Consider the following 18,426-nt stretch of genomic DNA (forward strand, 5'->3'; position numbering starts at 1 on the left):
AGCTTTATTGTCACAAAAGTTATCTCAGGATCAAATAATTTTATGGATATATTTAACTCAGAGCAGTGATTGGCACAAAGTAAGCACTTAATAAATATAACCTTTTATTACATGTTGTGGCCCCCACACCCAACTGCAGGCAAAGCACTTCACATGATTAATTAACTTTAGACTAATCAGGGAGTAGCAGTTAATGTTCTACTCTCACAGACAGTCACCTCCATCTGTGACCTCGTACTCTGATTAAACAACGGTCAGTTCAGGCTGGAAATACACTTTCCTTTCATAGGCAGTCATGTGCTAGAGGTTACAACTCCAAGGAGTGATTTGGAACTAGGTCATCTTCCTAGCTCCTCTGTCTTCATCCTTGGATGACCTAGGACAAGTGCCTTCACCTTTTAGAACTTTGCTATACCCATCTGTACACTGAGAATGAGTTTCTAGGAGGTTCAAAATGACAGAGGGCTAGGCAGCACTTTGCAAAGAGCTGATGCAAATGTGATTTCCATTTCCCAGCCTGCAAACCACACACCTCCCATCCCTCACTTTCACTTCCAGAAGCACACTCCCCAGACTGGCACAGCTGGTAAGCCTTCAGTGCAGGGAACAGGTATATTTTAATTTGCCCCACCCACTGACTTGATGAATTCTTTCTCTTCTCCTTCAGGGACTTTCCTAACTTCCTTCTGTAAACGAAGGAAGGAGCACATGATCATACTGTATATAAACATGCTTGGGAAAGCTTTCTTCTTCTCCTTCTTCTTTTTTTTTTTCCTTAAACCAAACTTGGTTTCTGTTGTAGGCGGTACATTCTCTAGCAGGGTAGGGCCACAGTGTGCTCTTGAAGAGGGGAGGGGAAAGGCAAAGGGAAGGAGGAGACTGAGTGATGAAGTCATCCACTGTGAGAGCTGGTCTTCTATTTAATGGGGGCTCTCTCTGCCCAAGAGTCAGAGGTGCCTCCAGGAGCAGCAAGAGCATGGCCGAGGATCTGGGACTGAGCTTTGGGGAGACAGCCAGTGTGGAAATGCTGCCAGAGCACGGCAGCTGCAGGCCCAAGGCCAGGAGCAGCAGCGCATGCTGGGCTCTCACCTGCTGCCTGGTGTTGCTCCCCTTCCTTGCAGGACTCACCACCTACCTGCTTGTCAGCCAGCTCCGGGCCCAAGGAGAGGCCTGTGTGCAGCTCCAGGTAAGCCACATGCCACTCTGACCTTGGGGGAGATCAGTGGACTCTCTGCAGGGAGCGGCCACTATTTCAGCTCTGGACAGAGGACAGAGTTTCTTGGTGTATCACATTTCTTGTTTCTACATGCAGGGGAAATGTAGAGTGGGAGGGGTGGAGAGGTTCAATCTGGTGTTTGTTCTCAGTATTTCTAGGGAATGAATAGTTCCTTCTTTTAATATGGGAATAACCTTAAGCCTCATATTTTTTAGATAATTATAATCATAATATACTGGTATTTTGGGAACATTCTTTTTATTTAAGAAAAAAACTTTTAAAATTACATAACTAACACATGTTCATTGAAAAAAAGTTAGAAAATACAGATAAGGAGAGGAAGAAAGTTATCATTACCCGTAATTCTTATAACTGACCACTGTTAACAGTTTGGGATATATAATTCTGTACAGAATTCTATGTAAGATGTAAAATGGAATTTTTTAATGAGATAGATTATTCTGAGTCTCCTAATATATTACGATTTTATTTATATGCTAATGAATTCACAACAGCATGATGCTATAGATACACATTCCTATATGTGGATGCTATAATTTCTTATCCACTCTTTTTCTTGGGTTTAGAACTTTTTCTCTTTTTAGAGCTTAAGAAAGAACCTCCTTCCTTATTATCTATCTCTAAGGTCTTGCTGGGGCCTGGGAGAAGCCTAGTCAGAAAAAGAATATACGGTCTAGGGAGAACAACGGTAGGGGCAGGGATAGGTGTCAAGAAGAAAGCATAATTCTTGGCTAGGAACATCAAAGATGTACCTCAAAACCTAAGGAATGTGTCTTTCCATTAATATCCTTTTTAAAAATGCTCCTTCATAATCTATGATGGCTGATTTCATTTCACTTCAAAGTATTAAATTGCAAAGGGAAAAAAATTGGGTTTTCAATGGGTGTAACTGGAAACCTCGTCTCTAAGCAATCCTGGCCAGCTCCAAAGCATAGACACCATGAGTAAGCCATGGAAAATCTGTAATTCTCGCTGCCCCATCAGGGTCAACAAACAGACTGATTCAGGCAGCAGCGTTCATAGCCAGATGCCATTGCTTGTAAAATGTAGAAATACGCAGACAACCCGGAAATGCTGTTTATGATAAAGGAGAACCGCAGGTCATGGGAGGTCAGACTTTGACCCCTTGACCACCAAGGGGCCAGTTTCTGCTAGAAGTCAAGCCGCAGCACCCAGTTGGTGCTCTGGGACTCTGTCCCTCTTTAGCCAGGAGGAGACAGTTGTCCTCGAATGAGACACTGAGTGGCCTCCAGAAACCTGCACTGGGGTCTGAAGGAAGCCCAGAGGCATGACAGGTTCCCATCGCCACCAAGATGATGTCTGAGAGCCCTTGGTCAGCAGAAGGCAAGGAATACTTTTGTCTATCTAGAAAACCAGCAAGCAGAACATCACAGTCCAAGGAGGATCCATGACTTGCCCAGCCAGAAGGTGAGATGAAGACATGCGCTGTTACGAGACAGGAAGCTCAGTGAAGAAAGGCATGGGGTCTTTTTTACTCACTGCTACCTTGCCAAATCTATCACTGTGCCTGTCCAATTGCAGATGCTCAAGAAATGAATAAGGCTGACACCATCCATTCCATTATCATTAAACTCATCTTCCTGGAGAGCAGATGTGTGGAGATGATTGCAGCTCTGGGTTGCCCAGGCTCTGTAACTTCTTAGTGTGTCAGAAGAAAAGGAGAGGGAAATGGTGGTGAGGCTGGGCTCATGTAGCAATCAGGGTCCTGAAAAGAAACAGCTGGCTCACTCAAGAAAGTGTGTTTATAGAAGAATATTTAAAGAGTTTGAAGGGGTTTAAAGAAGGACCTCTTTGCTGAGATGCAGACAGATTGAAGGGAACTGAAAGGGCTGGAGCCTCCAGGACTAGCAACAGTGGGAAACCAGTGACCATGCCTTGGTGCGAAGGGCACATGGAGGGAGAAGTGTTAGAGAAACCCAGAGAGAACTAAAGCCTAACAGAAGGCCTGCCTGGAAGACCTAAGGGCTCTGGAGAGAAAGGCAGTCACTGCCAAAACAGCAGGGAGAGCGCAGAAGGAAGGAGGGAATGCTGACTACTCCCCCATCCCCCACCCTGCCTCCAATCCAATCCCATTGACCAGGCTCAGCAGGAAGCCAGGGCTCAAAGGTCCAGGGGCAGCTGAGCCAGGAGTCAGCTTCACAGGACAGAGCAGAGCCCGGGAAGGGCCGAGAGGGGATCTGGAGGGACTGATGGAGAAGAAATGGCTCAGAGGAGATGGGAAAAGACTGGATTCAAGGAGGGAAAACCAGGGCACCAAGGAGAGCTTGGGTAAACATACAGTGAAATATGGCTCACTTCCGGCTATGAAAATAGGCATGTGGCTTCATTTCTTTGAGTCTTTTTCCTTTTCTCCAAAGGGGGTATTAATATCAATACTCTGACAACACCAATAAGGCATGTGCAGGAGGAGCATTGTGTATGTTGGAAATGTGGGGAGAGCTACATGCACATGGCAGCTGTGACATGATCATCACTCTACCCCAGGCACCAGGCAACTACTGAGAAAATATGATGTTGGCCTCAGGAAGTAGGTTATTTCAACAGAGAGGCACTATGGAATTCCAGATGTTCTCCTGGCCCAGCCACAGGGATAGGGGTGGTTCAGGAAAAGCTTTCTGGAGGAGGGAAGGAAGGCACCTGGGCTAGATGCTGTGGCTGAGGTCCAGATCACAGACCCCATTATGGATAAAAACCAGTCAGATGATCGCAGGTCTTTGGAGATAACAAGGCCTTTGAAGGTCAGCTAGCCTAAAGCGCCTAATTTTGCAGATAGGGACACTGAGGCCCAGGGGACTGAAGAGATTTGCCCAAGTCCGTACCTCTAGTCGGTGACAGAGCCATGATTTGAAACTGGACCATCTGACCTCCTTCCCTATGCATTCAGGCAGCCATGTTTGTGCTGTTCCAAGTGCCAGGTGGCCACACCATGGATCAAAGGAAGAAGGGGATCAGTAAAACCATGGAGAAAACTATTGCTACAACTATACCAGTTACTGAGCCTCACCCCTCTCCCAGTGAGGAACTTCACATGGCAAATCTTATGTCACCCATAGAGTCACCCATCTAGAACTCCTGGCCCAGCAGAGAGTAAGGCTACCTGTGTTTTTCCAAAGAGAGAATTAAGAATCAGAGAGCTAGCACAGCATGCATATGTTACAGAAATACAATTAAAAACAAAATCTGGCCGGGCACAGTGGCTCACGCCTGTAATCCCAGCACTTTGGGAGGCCGAGGCAGGTGGATCACGAGGTCAGGAGATCGAGACCATCCTGGCTAACATGGTGAAACCCTGTCTCTACTAAAAATACAAAAATTAGCCGGGCATGGTGGCAGGTGCCTGTAGTCCCAGCTACTCGGGAGGCTGAGACAGGAGAATCACTTGAACCCGGGAAGTGGAGGTTGCAGTGAGCTGAGAGCGTGCCAGTGCACTCCAGCCTGGGTGACAGAGCAAGACTCCATCTCAAAAACAAAAACAAAGTATTCTCCCAACCTAGAAATCCTATCCACAAAGGTAGTGGAGAAAGAAAACAGTTTTATTGTTGAATAAGCATTAAACCAGAATGTGATGCACATCACAGGCAATCTACCAAGAGATGGCGAAGACAGATATCTTACCCTCTTATGCAGTCAAGCAAATACAACCCATTACACACAAGTTAACTGAAAGAAAAAAAAAAGTGCATAACAGTGTATATAATATGGTACACTCATTTTATGAAAATATTTACTGATATGAACATGTTTGTAAATATATATTATATCTCAGGAAGAGCACAAAAGAAATTGGTAATTCTGCCAGCATCCAGGTAGAAAACTGGGCGGCTTGTCAACAAGGGAAGGAGGGAGTCTTTTATAAACCTAGCCTCTTTCATACAAAATGTGTACGCTACCTATACAAAAAAGTATAGAAATAATAAAACCTGTTAGGACCTTTAGATTTCTGCAGAATATTAGGCAAATGTATCTTGGAAGAGTTGAGGGTTGAAAGTTAAAACCCAGTTTGAATTCTGGCCTAGACACTTCTTAACCATGTTACTTTTAACCCTTTGGGGCCTCGGCTTCTTTATGTGTGAAATGGAGATAATTACAAATAAAGTATTTGCAGTGTCTGTCATGGAGTGAGGGATTAGTAAATGTTAACAGTTATTTTTATCATGATCAGGGAATTTCCCTGCTCAGGGAAATTACATCATAGAAGACAACTTCTTCACCTGCCCTGGAATTTGCCGTTGCCTGGCCAGAGAGTAGGTGTTGATGCTAGAGGGATTCTTGGTCCATGTTTATGAGCTGTCTCTGTGTTTCATTCCCCACCCAGGTCTTGCCTCCCAACCCCCACTAATTTCTCAATCCATTCTTTACCTGGCTGCACTTGACAGCCCTGTAGGCTGGGTATTCTTTGGGCCCTACAGTATCTTCCACTGCCCTCAGATTGGGTCCACAGGCCCTACTCTGGCCCAGGTCCCCTGAGACCAGGCTTCCATCCTCTCTGGACACAGTTCTGGCACATGGAGTCTGTGCAGGCAAAGCAGAATGCACCAAGGTGATTCAGCCCAAGCCCAGCAGTGGCACTCAGTACCGCACAATGAATCCTCAAGGATGCTACAGGAGGCATTCCTGCCCAGCGTTTAACCACTGCCCAACCTGTCCTTCCCTTTTCAGTCCTACTTCTAGCATCATCTGCACACTCTCCCCACATTCTCCTTGGTTTCCTCCAACCTCCACTTCCACACCTTCCTGAAAATCTCTACAATGCTCATGACTTTTATTCCCCGAACCATTCTTCCCCCTTGAGGCCTCCTGGTCTCCAATCAGACCAATAGGGTCCTATAGTGATGGCTTGGGCTTCAGAGCCACACAGACTTGAGGAAAAGCCATGGCTCCACCACATCACAGCTGCAACCTCTTAATAACTTATTATATAGCAGAAACCATGCTAAATTTTTTCATATTAAAGGTTTTGAGACAAGTACATGAGATCACACCTATAAAGCATCTAGCATAGTATCTGGTAGGTAAACATGTGCAATACTTGTTTGCTGTCAATACTACATGCATCATCTCAGTTAACAATGGAAATCGCACAATGAGGAAACTACTATTATTATCCACATTTTAGAGATGATGAAGCTGAGGTTTAGAAAGGCTAAACAATGTGCCCGGTGACACAGTTAAAGAATGTGACACTAAGATTTAAATCCACTCTATATATTTATCCTAATCACTATGTTGTCTGCCTCTGGGAATAAGTCCAACCAAGTATTCACCTCCTGGGATAGGCAGGAGGGTTTAACTATGAAAAGCACCTACCCCATAGTAAGTGCTCAATAAATGCCAGTCCTCTTCCTCCCCTGGGGGCACCTATCTGTACCTGGCACATAGAAAGCACTAAGTGTTTTCTGGATGGAGGGAGGGTTGGAAGGGCAGGCAACGTACTAAATCTCCCTGGGCCATAGACTCACTGTCTATAAAATGAGGAGATTAATACACTTTCTATATAGCACTAGGGTGAGAATTCTGCAAAATGTCCAGAAAGCTGCTGTCATAGAGTAGGTGCTCAGCAGACGTGATTCCCTCCCCATCCCCACTCCACCTGGGATGAGCCCTCTTATCTCACTCAAGTTGTTTCCTCTTTCGGAAGGATGTTGGATCGTGATAATCTCTTTCAGTCTTGTCTAGAGAAAACAAACAGATATTTGAGATAAAAGTACTTTATAAATTGCAGACCTCTTATTGCTCGATGAAGATTCCACTGCTGTAACCTCAGGAAGCATCAGCATACCTGGAAGATATTCACTCCAAAGATCAGGTTGTGGGCAAAAGGAAGGGAAAGCAGAGGCAGTGAAGGTGCACTGAGGAAGCGCAGAGGCAGGAAGGGCGAGCAAGCCTGGCTGTGAATCTCGGACATCCGGGCAGCTTGCAGCTGGTAACGGCAGAATCCATTCCATGTAAACATATTGCAGGTGGTAATGGCAGACATATTGAATATTGAATGTGAACATATTGCAGCTGGTAATGGCAGAATCCATTTAAAGTGAACATATTGCTGAGTGCCGGGGCGGCTTGGAGAGCTCCTGCATCCCCACCCAATGGAGCACACACTGCAGACCACACACTGGCTACAAGAGGTCATCTCCCAGCCTGACCCCTCCTTGTAGCTGACAGCAGCAACAAGCGCGGGATGTGAAGTGGGTCGGGCGTAAATTCCATTCCCTCAACACATTTGCGTTCTGAAAGGGCAGAAGTTCAAAAGCCTGAGGAAGCCTATGGAATGTCTGTCCTTGGTGAAAAGCAGATGCCTCCCAGAGCTCCTAAAGCATCCAAATCTACTCCTTGTGATAAAGCGATACAAGGGTGACTTCTTGTACAACTGAAGTCGTAAGACCAAAAGGAGGATGTGCAGAACCAACAATACAGCCTACAATTATACGCTGAGCCCAAAGAAAGAAGGAAAATGAACCTTATGTATGTGGCCTTTCTGAGCCATCACAATAGACCTGAGAGGAAAGAATTCTTGTCTGCTTTTATTGATGAGGAAACAGTTCCATTGAGGTCAAGTGACATGCCAAAATCAGACCACCAGGAAATCATGGAGCTGGGATTTCCAAATTTGCTCAGCTGTACACACCAGCATCGTTGCTTTGCACTGTGCTGAATGTTGCAAAAAGCCCTATCCAGGGCACCTTGGAGGATGATGAAATGAAAGGACCTCAGAACAAAACATTTCCGGGTTGGCATTATCTTTGTGCAAGTATAAACAGGGAGAAGCAAAAGGAAGAGACAAAGAGGCAAACTTCTGCATATTTCTCCTGGAAGGGCTGGGAGGATGTTTTGGGTCATAAAACATTTATGCCTTTGCAATTACAGCATTTACGACAGCAAGAGATGAATATCTCTCCCTGTTTGTGAATGGAGATAGAGAGTGACTATAGTACCTGAGAGGAAAGGCTACATGGATCATTAGTTAAAATACACTTAGGGGATTTTTCTGGGGAAATGCCAGGAAATCTCAAAGACTATCTTGCTTCAGGCTTGTTCATCTATTGTACATTCAGCTAATGTTTATGAAGCTCCTAATATGTGCCAGGGTCTGTACGTGTTCTAAAGGTTCAGATCCCAAGCCCTCCATGCACTCTTTGACCTTGGACAGTTCCTTGACCTCTTTTCATGCCATTCTAAGCCACGAAAAGGTGATGCTGACTCCTCCTTTAAAAGTAACTGGAGTATTAGATGAGGCAGACACATAAACGCCCAATACAGGACCTGGCACCTGGGAAGCATTCAACTAAACTTCAATCTCCTCTTTCTGCTTTCTTCTAGTCAATTTAAACAGTTAAAGTAATTCCAAAAATACCTATAGTAACAGACCATGGTTAGTTGGAGTCAGGGATTACCAGTGATTACCAGGGATTACAAAAAAAAAAAAAGCAAATGAGAGGAAAAGTTCCCTGACCTACAAGAACTAAGGAGGGTAAACGAAGGGAAGTACCAACTGTTTTTTGCTGGGCCTAACATATGCTGGTGGGAGCAAGCATCCCGTCTCCCTCTGAGATGCATGCCCATGGGCATACACATTTGCTCTTTCTGACTCTAGCTCCTGGCTAAGCCTTGCCACTTACAACAAATCTTTCTAGAGCCACAGCTATGCTCCACACAGAGCATGATGAAGACCTTTAGAGGCCCTAGTATTAAACGACAAACATTTTTAATAGGAACAAAAAGTTGTCTTTCCTAGATTTTTGGACTGTAAAACTCTGGCTTAAGTCACTGCATCCTCCCCCTCTCTCTGACTCTCTTTGTCTGCCTCTGTCTTCCTGATGCCTGACAATCTGTGCATTTTGCCAGTTGGATAATCTGGCAAAAGTGCCAGGCACTGTCTGAGGCACTAGGAATACAGGTCCCCACATGCAGGCAGATTGAATTTTCAGAGTGAGAAAAGTCCTAAGCACACAAATAAATAATAAAATTGGATCCTGGATCTCAGCCAGTGGTTTGAGAATATATGTATAGAGGAATAATCTCAGTATCAGACACTATGTCAATTCAATTGGAGGCTAATGTTGCCGTGACCAGCACCTCTCAGGAGCCAACATCTCTTTGGTGCCCCCAGAATAATGAGAAGTGATGGAGATGAGTCAGGGCTGGAACACAGAAGACATTGCATTGGCCTGGTGTTCCCAGGAACCAGCCTGAGAGCAGGCATTGGGACAACTGTAGTGCATAAACCTTTTCCCAAATAAGCTATTATTCCATCCTCTCAAATTTCTTCCTCATTCATTACTACTTCCTTTCACAATAATTTTCCTCCTGTGATAGACAGAGTTGTTACTAAGAGAAGCAGCAGTGGAAGGTTTAGATGTTGTTCTTGGAGAAAGAGTTTCAAATGACGTCCTTCTTGTGGACTCTTGGAATGTTGTAGTCTTCAACATCTGCCAACAGGCTCAGTCACCACCTCCAGATGTTTAGTGACACACTGGACCATACTTATCTATCCATATATGAAAATAAAATGTGTGCCCAAGTTATAGAAGTCCAGCAGAGCAAACAGGGAAATGTGTCCACAGCTCAGATACATGCTAATGACAATGGGATTCTGAGTCAAGAAGGAATGTTGTAAACTCTTAGCTGAGTGTCATCTTAGCCAAAGACAAGCAGGGTGTTCAAAATTTCTCAGCAGAGAATTAAATAAATCAAAAGAAGGCCAACCAGGACAGGTACCTTTCCTACACCAGCGGATGCAATCAAGGTCTCTCTGATTCTCTTTGAGAACTCCACCTTCAGTTTTCTGCCTTGTCAAAGGATCAATTCCTTCAGCTCTGTCAATATCAAGGAAGACAATAGGCTACAGAATAAGTTCATTTCTGGGCTGCTTCTCCACTCCCTCAAGACCATCCAAGTTATTGATTCTGGATAAGTGATCACAGCAATTGGGTTTAGGTTTTCAAAGACTGCTGTACTCATGACCCTGTGCTAAATGCACATAATGTGTTCACTTCCCAGCAGAAAGTCTTGATGTTTTCCAACTACCCCCATGTCCTGTTGAGCCTCCTTACACGTCGTATCCATACATATGACACCACATCACAGATGCAGGGTATTGAGGTATTTGCTATTGTGCAAGCTGTTGGCCTTGTCTGGAATGGTCATTACCTCTTTTATCATCTGGCTAATACCTGCAAGACCTGTAAGATTCTGTTCAGGGGCAATTTCTTCTGATTCTCCCATTTCTGGGCCAGGTCTCTGTGTCCCAGAGTCTTTATTGAATGAATACTCATTCAATAAAGTAACTACACTTACTCTGTTTCTTCAGATACCTTGAATCAATTCACACTGGTTGCCTCTCATGGCTTGGAACACAGGAGGCTTAGAGAGAAGTAAATAATGGATAGCAATACTGGGATGATAAGTTAGGACTTTGAATGCCAAGACAAAATGAGATCAGACTGGGTCTGAAGGGCCATGAGGAGTCATTGAAGGTTTATGAGCAGCATAGTATCTAGACAAAGTGATGCTTTAGAAAAAGCCCTCTGAAGGCCGGCCAGGAAATAGATCAAGGAAAAGGAGAAAACAGAAGTACAAAGACCCTGCCAGGGCTGATGAAAGAATCCAGAAGAGCAGCATGCCAAGGCCTGGAATTGAAACCCCATGAGAAACACTGCAAAATAGAAGTGACAGCCCTTAGTTTTGTGGAAGAAGATAAAAAGAAAATTCCAGGTCTGGTAATTGAGAGAAAGAAGTAATGGTGGCTTTAACAGAATTGAGAAGTGGATGGAAAGGGGCTGGAGAGACTATAAAGTCAGTTAGTCATTCAAAGACAAGATTTCTGCCCTCAGGGGGCTTCTAGTAGAGGTTAGGTAGCATGACCTGGGAGTGAACAAAGGCTGCATGTCCCGGCTCTAACAAGATCACTGATGTCGCAGACCTGCTCATAGACCTAGGTTCAGCAATGACACAATTAAATCCACATGATTACACAGGCAGATGGCAAGACATCCAAACACATGATGCCACGCCACAGACACATACACAGATGCTAAAACACGTCAATGTAGTCTCCCCACTGATGGAGTTGTATTCTCTCACACTCACACAGACACACAATTCCTCATTCATGAGACAATCCTCCCTCAGTATCCACGGGGATTGATTTCAAGACCCCAATGGATACCAAAATCTACAGATGCTCAAGTCCTTGATATAAAATGCATAGTATTTGCACATAACCTAGTCACATTCTCCTATGTACTTTAAATCATCTGTAGACTAATTATGATACCGAATACAGTGTAAATGCTATATAAATGGTTGCTATGCTATATTGTTTGTTACTTGCATTATTTTTCATGGCTGTAATTTTTTTCAAATATTTTTGATCCACAGTTGGTTGAATCTGCAGATATGGAAATCATAGAACCTGACTATACACTCACAATACACACATTTTGAGATGTAAAATAGATCAAGTGTCCATATAATAACAGAATCATTCTATTAGTGGAGATTGTCTAGCAACAAGAACCAAATCAGAAGATTGGGTTGAGTCAAAATCATATTAGAGAAGGCTTTTTTTAATATTATAAATTTTGCTTTATTTTTATTTTTATTGATACATAATATTTTATATATGTGTGGGGTCCATGTGATTTTTTTTTACATACGTAAAATGTGTAATGATCAAGTCAGGGTATTGAGGGGTATCCGTCACTTTGAGTATTTATCATTTCTATGTGTTGGGAACATTTCAAGTTCTCTCTTGTAGCTACTTTGAAATGTACAGTGTAATATATAGTTGCTAACTATTGTCACCATACTCTGCTATCAAACATTAGAACTTAAACTTTCTATCAAACTGTACATTCATACTCATTGTCTAACCTCACTTCATCCCGGTCTTCTCCCACTCACCCACCCTTCCCAGCCCCTAGTGTCTGTCATTCTACTCTTTACCCCCATGAGACCAACTCTTTTAGCTCCCACATATCAATGAGAACATGCAAAGTGTGTCTTTCTATGTCTGGTTTATTTCACTTAACATAATGACCTCCAGTTCTATCCATGTTGCTGCAAATAAGATGATTTCATTTTTTATGCCAAATGGTATTCCATTGTTTATATGTACCACATTTTCTTTATCCTTCCATCTATATCTTGATAGAGATGTGGATCAGATTGATTCCATATCTCTACTATTGTGAATAGTCCTTCAATAAGCATGTGAGTGCAAGTATCCCTTTGATATATTCATTCCTTTTCTTTTGAATACATACCCGTAGTGAGATTGCTAGATTGTATGGTAGTTCTATTTTTAGTTTTTTTGAGAAATTCCATACTATTTTCCACAGTGGCTGTACTAACTAATTTATATTCCCATCAACCATGTATAATAGTCCAATGCATGATATTATTTCTAAGCTAAGAGCATACTTTTGCTATTAAGCTTTATGCTCAGGTATGTGAGTGGTGGTTTCTTCATTATCCATGCATTCTTTGCACCGACTCATAGATTTTCTGATTTGCTCTTCACCTCAATCCTATGAGTAATTTAAGGCTAAGTGTGTTATTATTCCCACCTTAGAAATAAAGATACCAAAGCTCAGAGAGGAAAAGTCTTGCTCAAGGTCATATTGTTAATAAATGATAGAACAAGGATTTAAATTCAGATATGTCTGCCTCCAAGGCAATTACTCTTCCACCATCATGTAGTATCTGAAATAGCTCACAAACTAGGGTAGCAGTCATTTAAAAAGTCTTTATGTATTGCATAGAAACAAGGAAGAATTGTTGAGACTGATGAAAAGAATATAGTCATTATTTCCTTTTCTGTATCATTTTTAAGAAGAGTCCCAATTTTTAAATTATGGTAGAGAAAAGAAAATAAAGCAAGTGCCATTATTTGTTCAAATAACAGAAGCATAGACAAGGTGCTGAGTTCCCCTAGAATAGAACAGGAAAAGCTCTCAAAAAACGAACCTTAAAGTTGAGCTTCAGAGACAAGCCTAAAAGAAAAGAAGGTCATTGGAAGTGTCAGGGGAGGAAAGTGGACAGCAGAGAGGCAAGATTCCATCAACAAAAATATTTTCATTCTCATTTCCCTCATCACAGAGTACCCAGGCTGGGCAGCAGAAGCTTTGTAATCATACCTGTGCTATGGGCAGCTGTGTGAGTGTTGGGATCAAAAGGACCACAGTTGGTCTAAACTGTGCTTTCTTTCCCAATAGGCTCTAAAAGGACAGGAGTTAGCACCTTCACATCAGCAAGTTTGTAAGTATGCTCATCTTCAATGCCTTTCCTTGTGGGGAACAAGAACATTTCTAGTGGTTCTGTATGTAGGAAGTTCAGAGATTAGTCTTTAAGTATAAGTTGCTAAGCTGAGGGATGCAAATCCAGAGGAGAAGTGAGGCTCCGCTGCAGGCACGAATAAGGCAAAATGGCACCATGGCCAAGTGTGTGGCCTGTGGAGCTGATGGCCTGAACTCAAACCCCGACTCTGGAATCTACTAGCAGTGTGACTTTGGGCAAATAATTTCACCTGTCTCTGCCTGCATTTACTCACCTGTAACAATGGTGATACTAGATCCTACTCAACAGGGTTAATGTGAATTAAATCAGATAATTCCTATAAAGGGGTTAGAACAATGTCTAGCACATCAAAAGTATGCAATCAATTTTTGCTTTTTATCATCATCAGCAATACCATATTTATAACTGCAATTAGACCATGCCTAATCCAACATAATAGTTTCTGAGAACCAAAGGGAAATTCTAAGGTCTTCTCCAGAACTAATAGGCAAACAGAGGCCCAGAGAGGGAAAAGGATCCAGCAAGGTCATATAGCTAAAGAATAGTTCCCATCCACTCCTCGTCCCATTTCTTTTGGGTCATCTATTCAGTGAATATAGTTAAAGGGACCATGGAAGAAGGCAAAAAGCCAATTCACTCCCATGAAGGAAGTTTGAGGGAAGGCGCAGTGCATTGTGCTTTATTGAGCATTGGCCATGTGCAAAGTTCATGCTAAGCACCTCCATCTATACTGTGCCCATCTTAGATGAGATGAGAAAATAGCATCTCAGGCAGGCTAGATAAACTTGCCCAAACCCATGGGGCCAAGATTCATTTGTGTTCAAGACTCTTTCTTCTGAGTCTTCGTGTTCTTGTTGGTGCTTGCTGCAAGTGCCACATTCCAATGCAAAATCCTGCAAGGAGTGGCACTGGACCAAGCTGGAAGAGATCAAGGTTTCTCTCCTATCATAGGCACCATGCAACTCACAAAGGGCCATCTTCATTTCAGTCACTCTTTGTCTCATATGAAGCACATTTCTCCTTTTGTTACAGATGCACCTCTTAGAGCAGATGGAGATAAGCCAAGGGCACACCTGACAGGTAAGCCTCCCTGCTGTGTTTTACGGGAGACCATGGGCCAGAATCCTGAGATTTCTTTCAGCAGTTTAGCAAAATTCATTCTAGTGGCTTAAACTGAAAACTACATCCCTTGGTAAGAGACTCCTCCCCTCAATATTCCAGTGTGTGTGTGTGTGTATACATATGTGTGTGTGTACACACACACACACGTTTTCTTCATCCACTCGTCTGTTGATGAACACTTAGGTTGATTCCATATTTTTACTATTGTGAATAGTGCTGCAATAAGCATGTGAGTGCAGGTGTCTCAGTGGAGGGTTTTTTGGATGTCTTCTTCCCTGTGGGGGGTCCAAAGGCCCATGTCTCTTGGACATTTTCTTTCAGATTCTATCAGCCTTCTTTCTTTCTCTCCTGTCTCTCTCTTTCATTCATACACTGAGTCATTCAGAAATGGCTTCTCTCCAACTCAGAGCTGCAAGTAATTCTGGATCTGGTCACAGACAAAAAGTCCCCAGAGTTGCCAATTTATCTAGTTCATCTGTGCCCTATTCAAGATGATGTAACTAAATATTTACCTTCAGGGAGGTGTTTCCAAAGAATTTTCATCGGTGTATGGAAATCAAGAGAAATTCCATACTATCACCAGTTGGCCAACTTTCCAAGTCTAGTGTAGACATCTCATGCACCTCACACCTAGAGTTCCTATACCTCTGAGACTCCAGAGGAAAGAGCAAGACAGTACAGAAGGATATGTTAAAATCCATTGAAAACCTAGAAGGTTAAAAAGGAAGCATACCCTCCTGACCTATACGAAAATTGCAATCTGCAGGGGGATATCCTTGTGGCCCAAGACATTGGTGTTATCATTTGACTAAGAGGAAATTATTTGTGGTGAGCTCTGAGTGAGGATTAGGACCAGGGAGATGCCAAGTTTCTATCACTTACCTCATGCCTGTAAGACAAGTGTTTTGTTCCAACTGATGAATGGGGATAAAACAGTTCAGTCAATTACTCACAGGGCAAAGAATGGGAATTTGAAAGGTCTGGTGCCTGGCCTTGTCATAGGTAAACAAGAGAGGCATTCGTTAGTTTTATTGGAGTCATTTGGGAAAGGATAATTCTTGCAGCAAGCCATTTTCCTAAACACAGAAGAATAGGGGGATTCCTTAACCTTCACTGTTCTCCAGGATCATAGGTCTCAGGTAAAATTAAAAATTTTCAGGTCAGACCACTCAGTCTCAGAAAGGCAAAGTAATTTGCCACAGGTCACTAGTCCAAGATACTATTCTCTTTGAACAAATGTGTATGTCCAGTCACATATTCTTCATTCGTTCCTCCCCAAAGTAGTTTTTAGCTGTTAGGTATATTCGATCACTTTAGTCTTTTTTGAAAATGATATGAGACCCTTGTATAGCAAAGTCTACAGTTTCCAAATGAGCAAATTAATCCTCTCTCTTGTCTTTGCAGTTGTGAGACAAACTCCCACACAGCACTTAAAAAATCAGTTCCCAGCTCTGCACTGGGAACATGAACTAGGCCTGGCCTTCACCAAGAACCGAATGAACTATACCAACAAATTCCTGCTGATCCCAGAGTCGGGAGACTACTTCGTTTACTCCCAGGTCACATTCCGTGGGATGACCTCTGAGTGCAGTGAAATCAGACAAGCAGGCCGACCGAACAAGCCAGACTCCATCACTGTGGTCATCACCAAGGTAACAGACAGCTACCCTGAGCCAACCCAGCTCCTCATGGGGACCAAGTCTGTGTGTGAAGTAGGCAGCAACTGGTTCCAGCCCATCTACCTCGGAGCCATGTTCTCCTTGCAAGAAGGGGACAAGCTCATGGTGAACGTCAGTGACATCTCTTTGGTGGATTACACTAAAGAAGATAAAACCTTCTTTGGAGCCTTCTTACTATAGGAGGAGAGTGAATATTATTATGTGAAAGTCCTCTGCCACCGAATTCCTAATTTTCTTCGTTCAAATGTAATTACAACCAGGGGTTTTCTTGGGGCCGGGAGTAGGGGGCATTCCACAGGGACAATGGTTTAGCTATGAAATTTGGGGCCCAAAATTTCACACTTCGTGTGCCTTACTGATGAAAGTACTAACTGGAAAAAGGCTGAAGAGAGCAAATATATTATTATGGTGGGTTGGAGGATTGGTGAGTTTCTAAATATTAAGACACTGATCACTAAATGAATGGATGATCTACTCAGGTCAGGATTGAAAGAGAAATATTTCAACACCTTCCTGCTATACAATGGTCATCAGTGGTCCAGATATTGTTCAATTTGATCATAAATTTACTTCAATTCAGGAGCTTTGAAGGAAGTCCAAGGAAAGCTCTAGAAAACAGTATAAACCTTCAGAGGCAAAATCCTTCACCAATTTTTCCGCATACTTTCATGCCTTGCCTAAAAAAATTAACAGAGAGTTGGTATGTCTCATGAATGTTCTCACAGAAGGAGTTGGTTTTCATGTCATCTACAGCATATAAGAAAAGCTACCTTTCTTTTGATTATATACACAGATATCAAAATAAGCAAGGATGAGTTTTACATGTATATCAAAAATACAGCAGTTGCTTGTATTCAGCAGAGTTTTCTTGATCACCTATTATGTTCTGGGTGCTACCTTAACCCAGAAGACACTATGAAAAACAAGACAGACTTCACTCAAAACTTACATGAACACCACTAGATGCTTCCTGATCAAATATCAGTCAGCATACTCTAAAGAATAACTCCAAGTCTTGGCCAGGCATGGTGGCTCATGCCTGCAATCCCAACACTTTGGGAGGCCGAGGCGGGTGGGTCATCTAAGGCTGGGAGTTTGAGACCAGCCTGACCAACATGGAGAAACCCTGTCTCTACTAAAAATACAAAATTAGCCAGGCGTGGTAGCACATGCCTGTAATTCCAGCTACTCAGGAGGCGGAGACAGGAGAATTGTTTGAACTGGGGAGGCAGAGGTTATGGTGAGCCCAGATCACACCATTGCACTCCAACCTGGGTAACAAGAGCAAGACTCTTTCTAAAAAATAAAAAATAAAATAATAACTCCAAGTCTTTAGAAAATATCATCTGAAACTGTTACATCAGATTTCTGGCACTCTCCTGACTGTGGAAGATAGCCAACTGACTGTGGATAGCCAGCTGATTAGTTCCCTGAAGAAACCTGAAGGCAGACACCTAGTTAACTAGATCAACTATATACTGCCAACTCATTGGATGCTGGGAGGCAATGGACTTATTCCCTGGAGGAGAGGAAAAAACAAGTCAATCACCAAATCTGAAGACGTTAACCTAGATCTTTGAGGTTTGATTTGCAACTTTATATACAGAGTATTATGTGGGTATTTTTCCTTTAAAATATTCAAAGGGATTTACATAAGGGATTAGCCAATGAGCCTAGCCAAGACCTTCCCTGGAGGAGAGGCTGGACATTGCGGAGGTCCCTTCTGTGTTTCAGTGGGTTCATTCAGTGGGTTCATTCAGTGGGTTCTAGTCTGTATGAGTTTCCTATGCTAATACGTCAAGGGCAGGAGAGGCAACTCTGTTCTCTTAGCCTTTGTTGACTTGCCTGTAAAGCAAGAATCTGCCCATTTGTTTCCAAGGAGCAAATGAGCTCATGAGAATGAAACATGTTAACTTCATGCATTCTGCGCCATCTGAGCATTTTGGCATGATATGACCCTATTATAAATGCTTCCTGGCCGGGCGCGGTGGCTCAAGCCTGTAATCCCAGCACTTTGGGAGGCCGAGACGGGCGGATCGCGAGGTCAGGAGATCGAGACCATCCTGGCTA

At 43.1% G+C, this 18,426-nt stretch overlaps 1 protein-coding gene across 1 annotated transcript; it reads left to right on the forward strand.

Moving 5' to 3' along the window:
* Positions 1-807: 807 nt before the first annotated feature.
* On the forward strand, positions 808-18,326 carry TNFSF15 (TNF superfamily member 15). The gene is made up of 4 exons (XM_033237670.1): positions 808-1,186; positions 13,474-13,516; positions 14,588-14,635; positions 16,082-18,326. The coding sequence occupies exons 1-4, from the start codon at positions 887-889 to the stop codon at positions 16,534-16,536; spliced, it is 846 nt and encodes a 281-aa protein (XP_033093561.1). The 5' UTR covers positions 808-886; the 3' UTR covers positions 16,537-18,326.
* Positions 18,327-18,426: the final 100 nt, after the last annotated feature.

This window comes from Trachypithecus francoisi, unplaced genomic scaffold, assembly GCF_009764315.1.
Source record: "Trachypithecus francoisi isolate TF-2019V2 unplaced genomic scaffold, Tfra_2.0 Lachesis_group16, whole genome shotgun sequence".
Classification (NCBI taxonomy): domain Eukaryota; kingdom Metazoa; phylum Chordata; class Mammalia; order Primates; family Cercopithecidae; genus Trachypithecus; species Trachypithecus francoisi.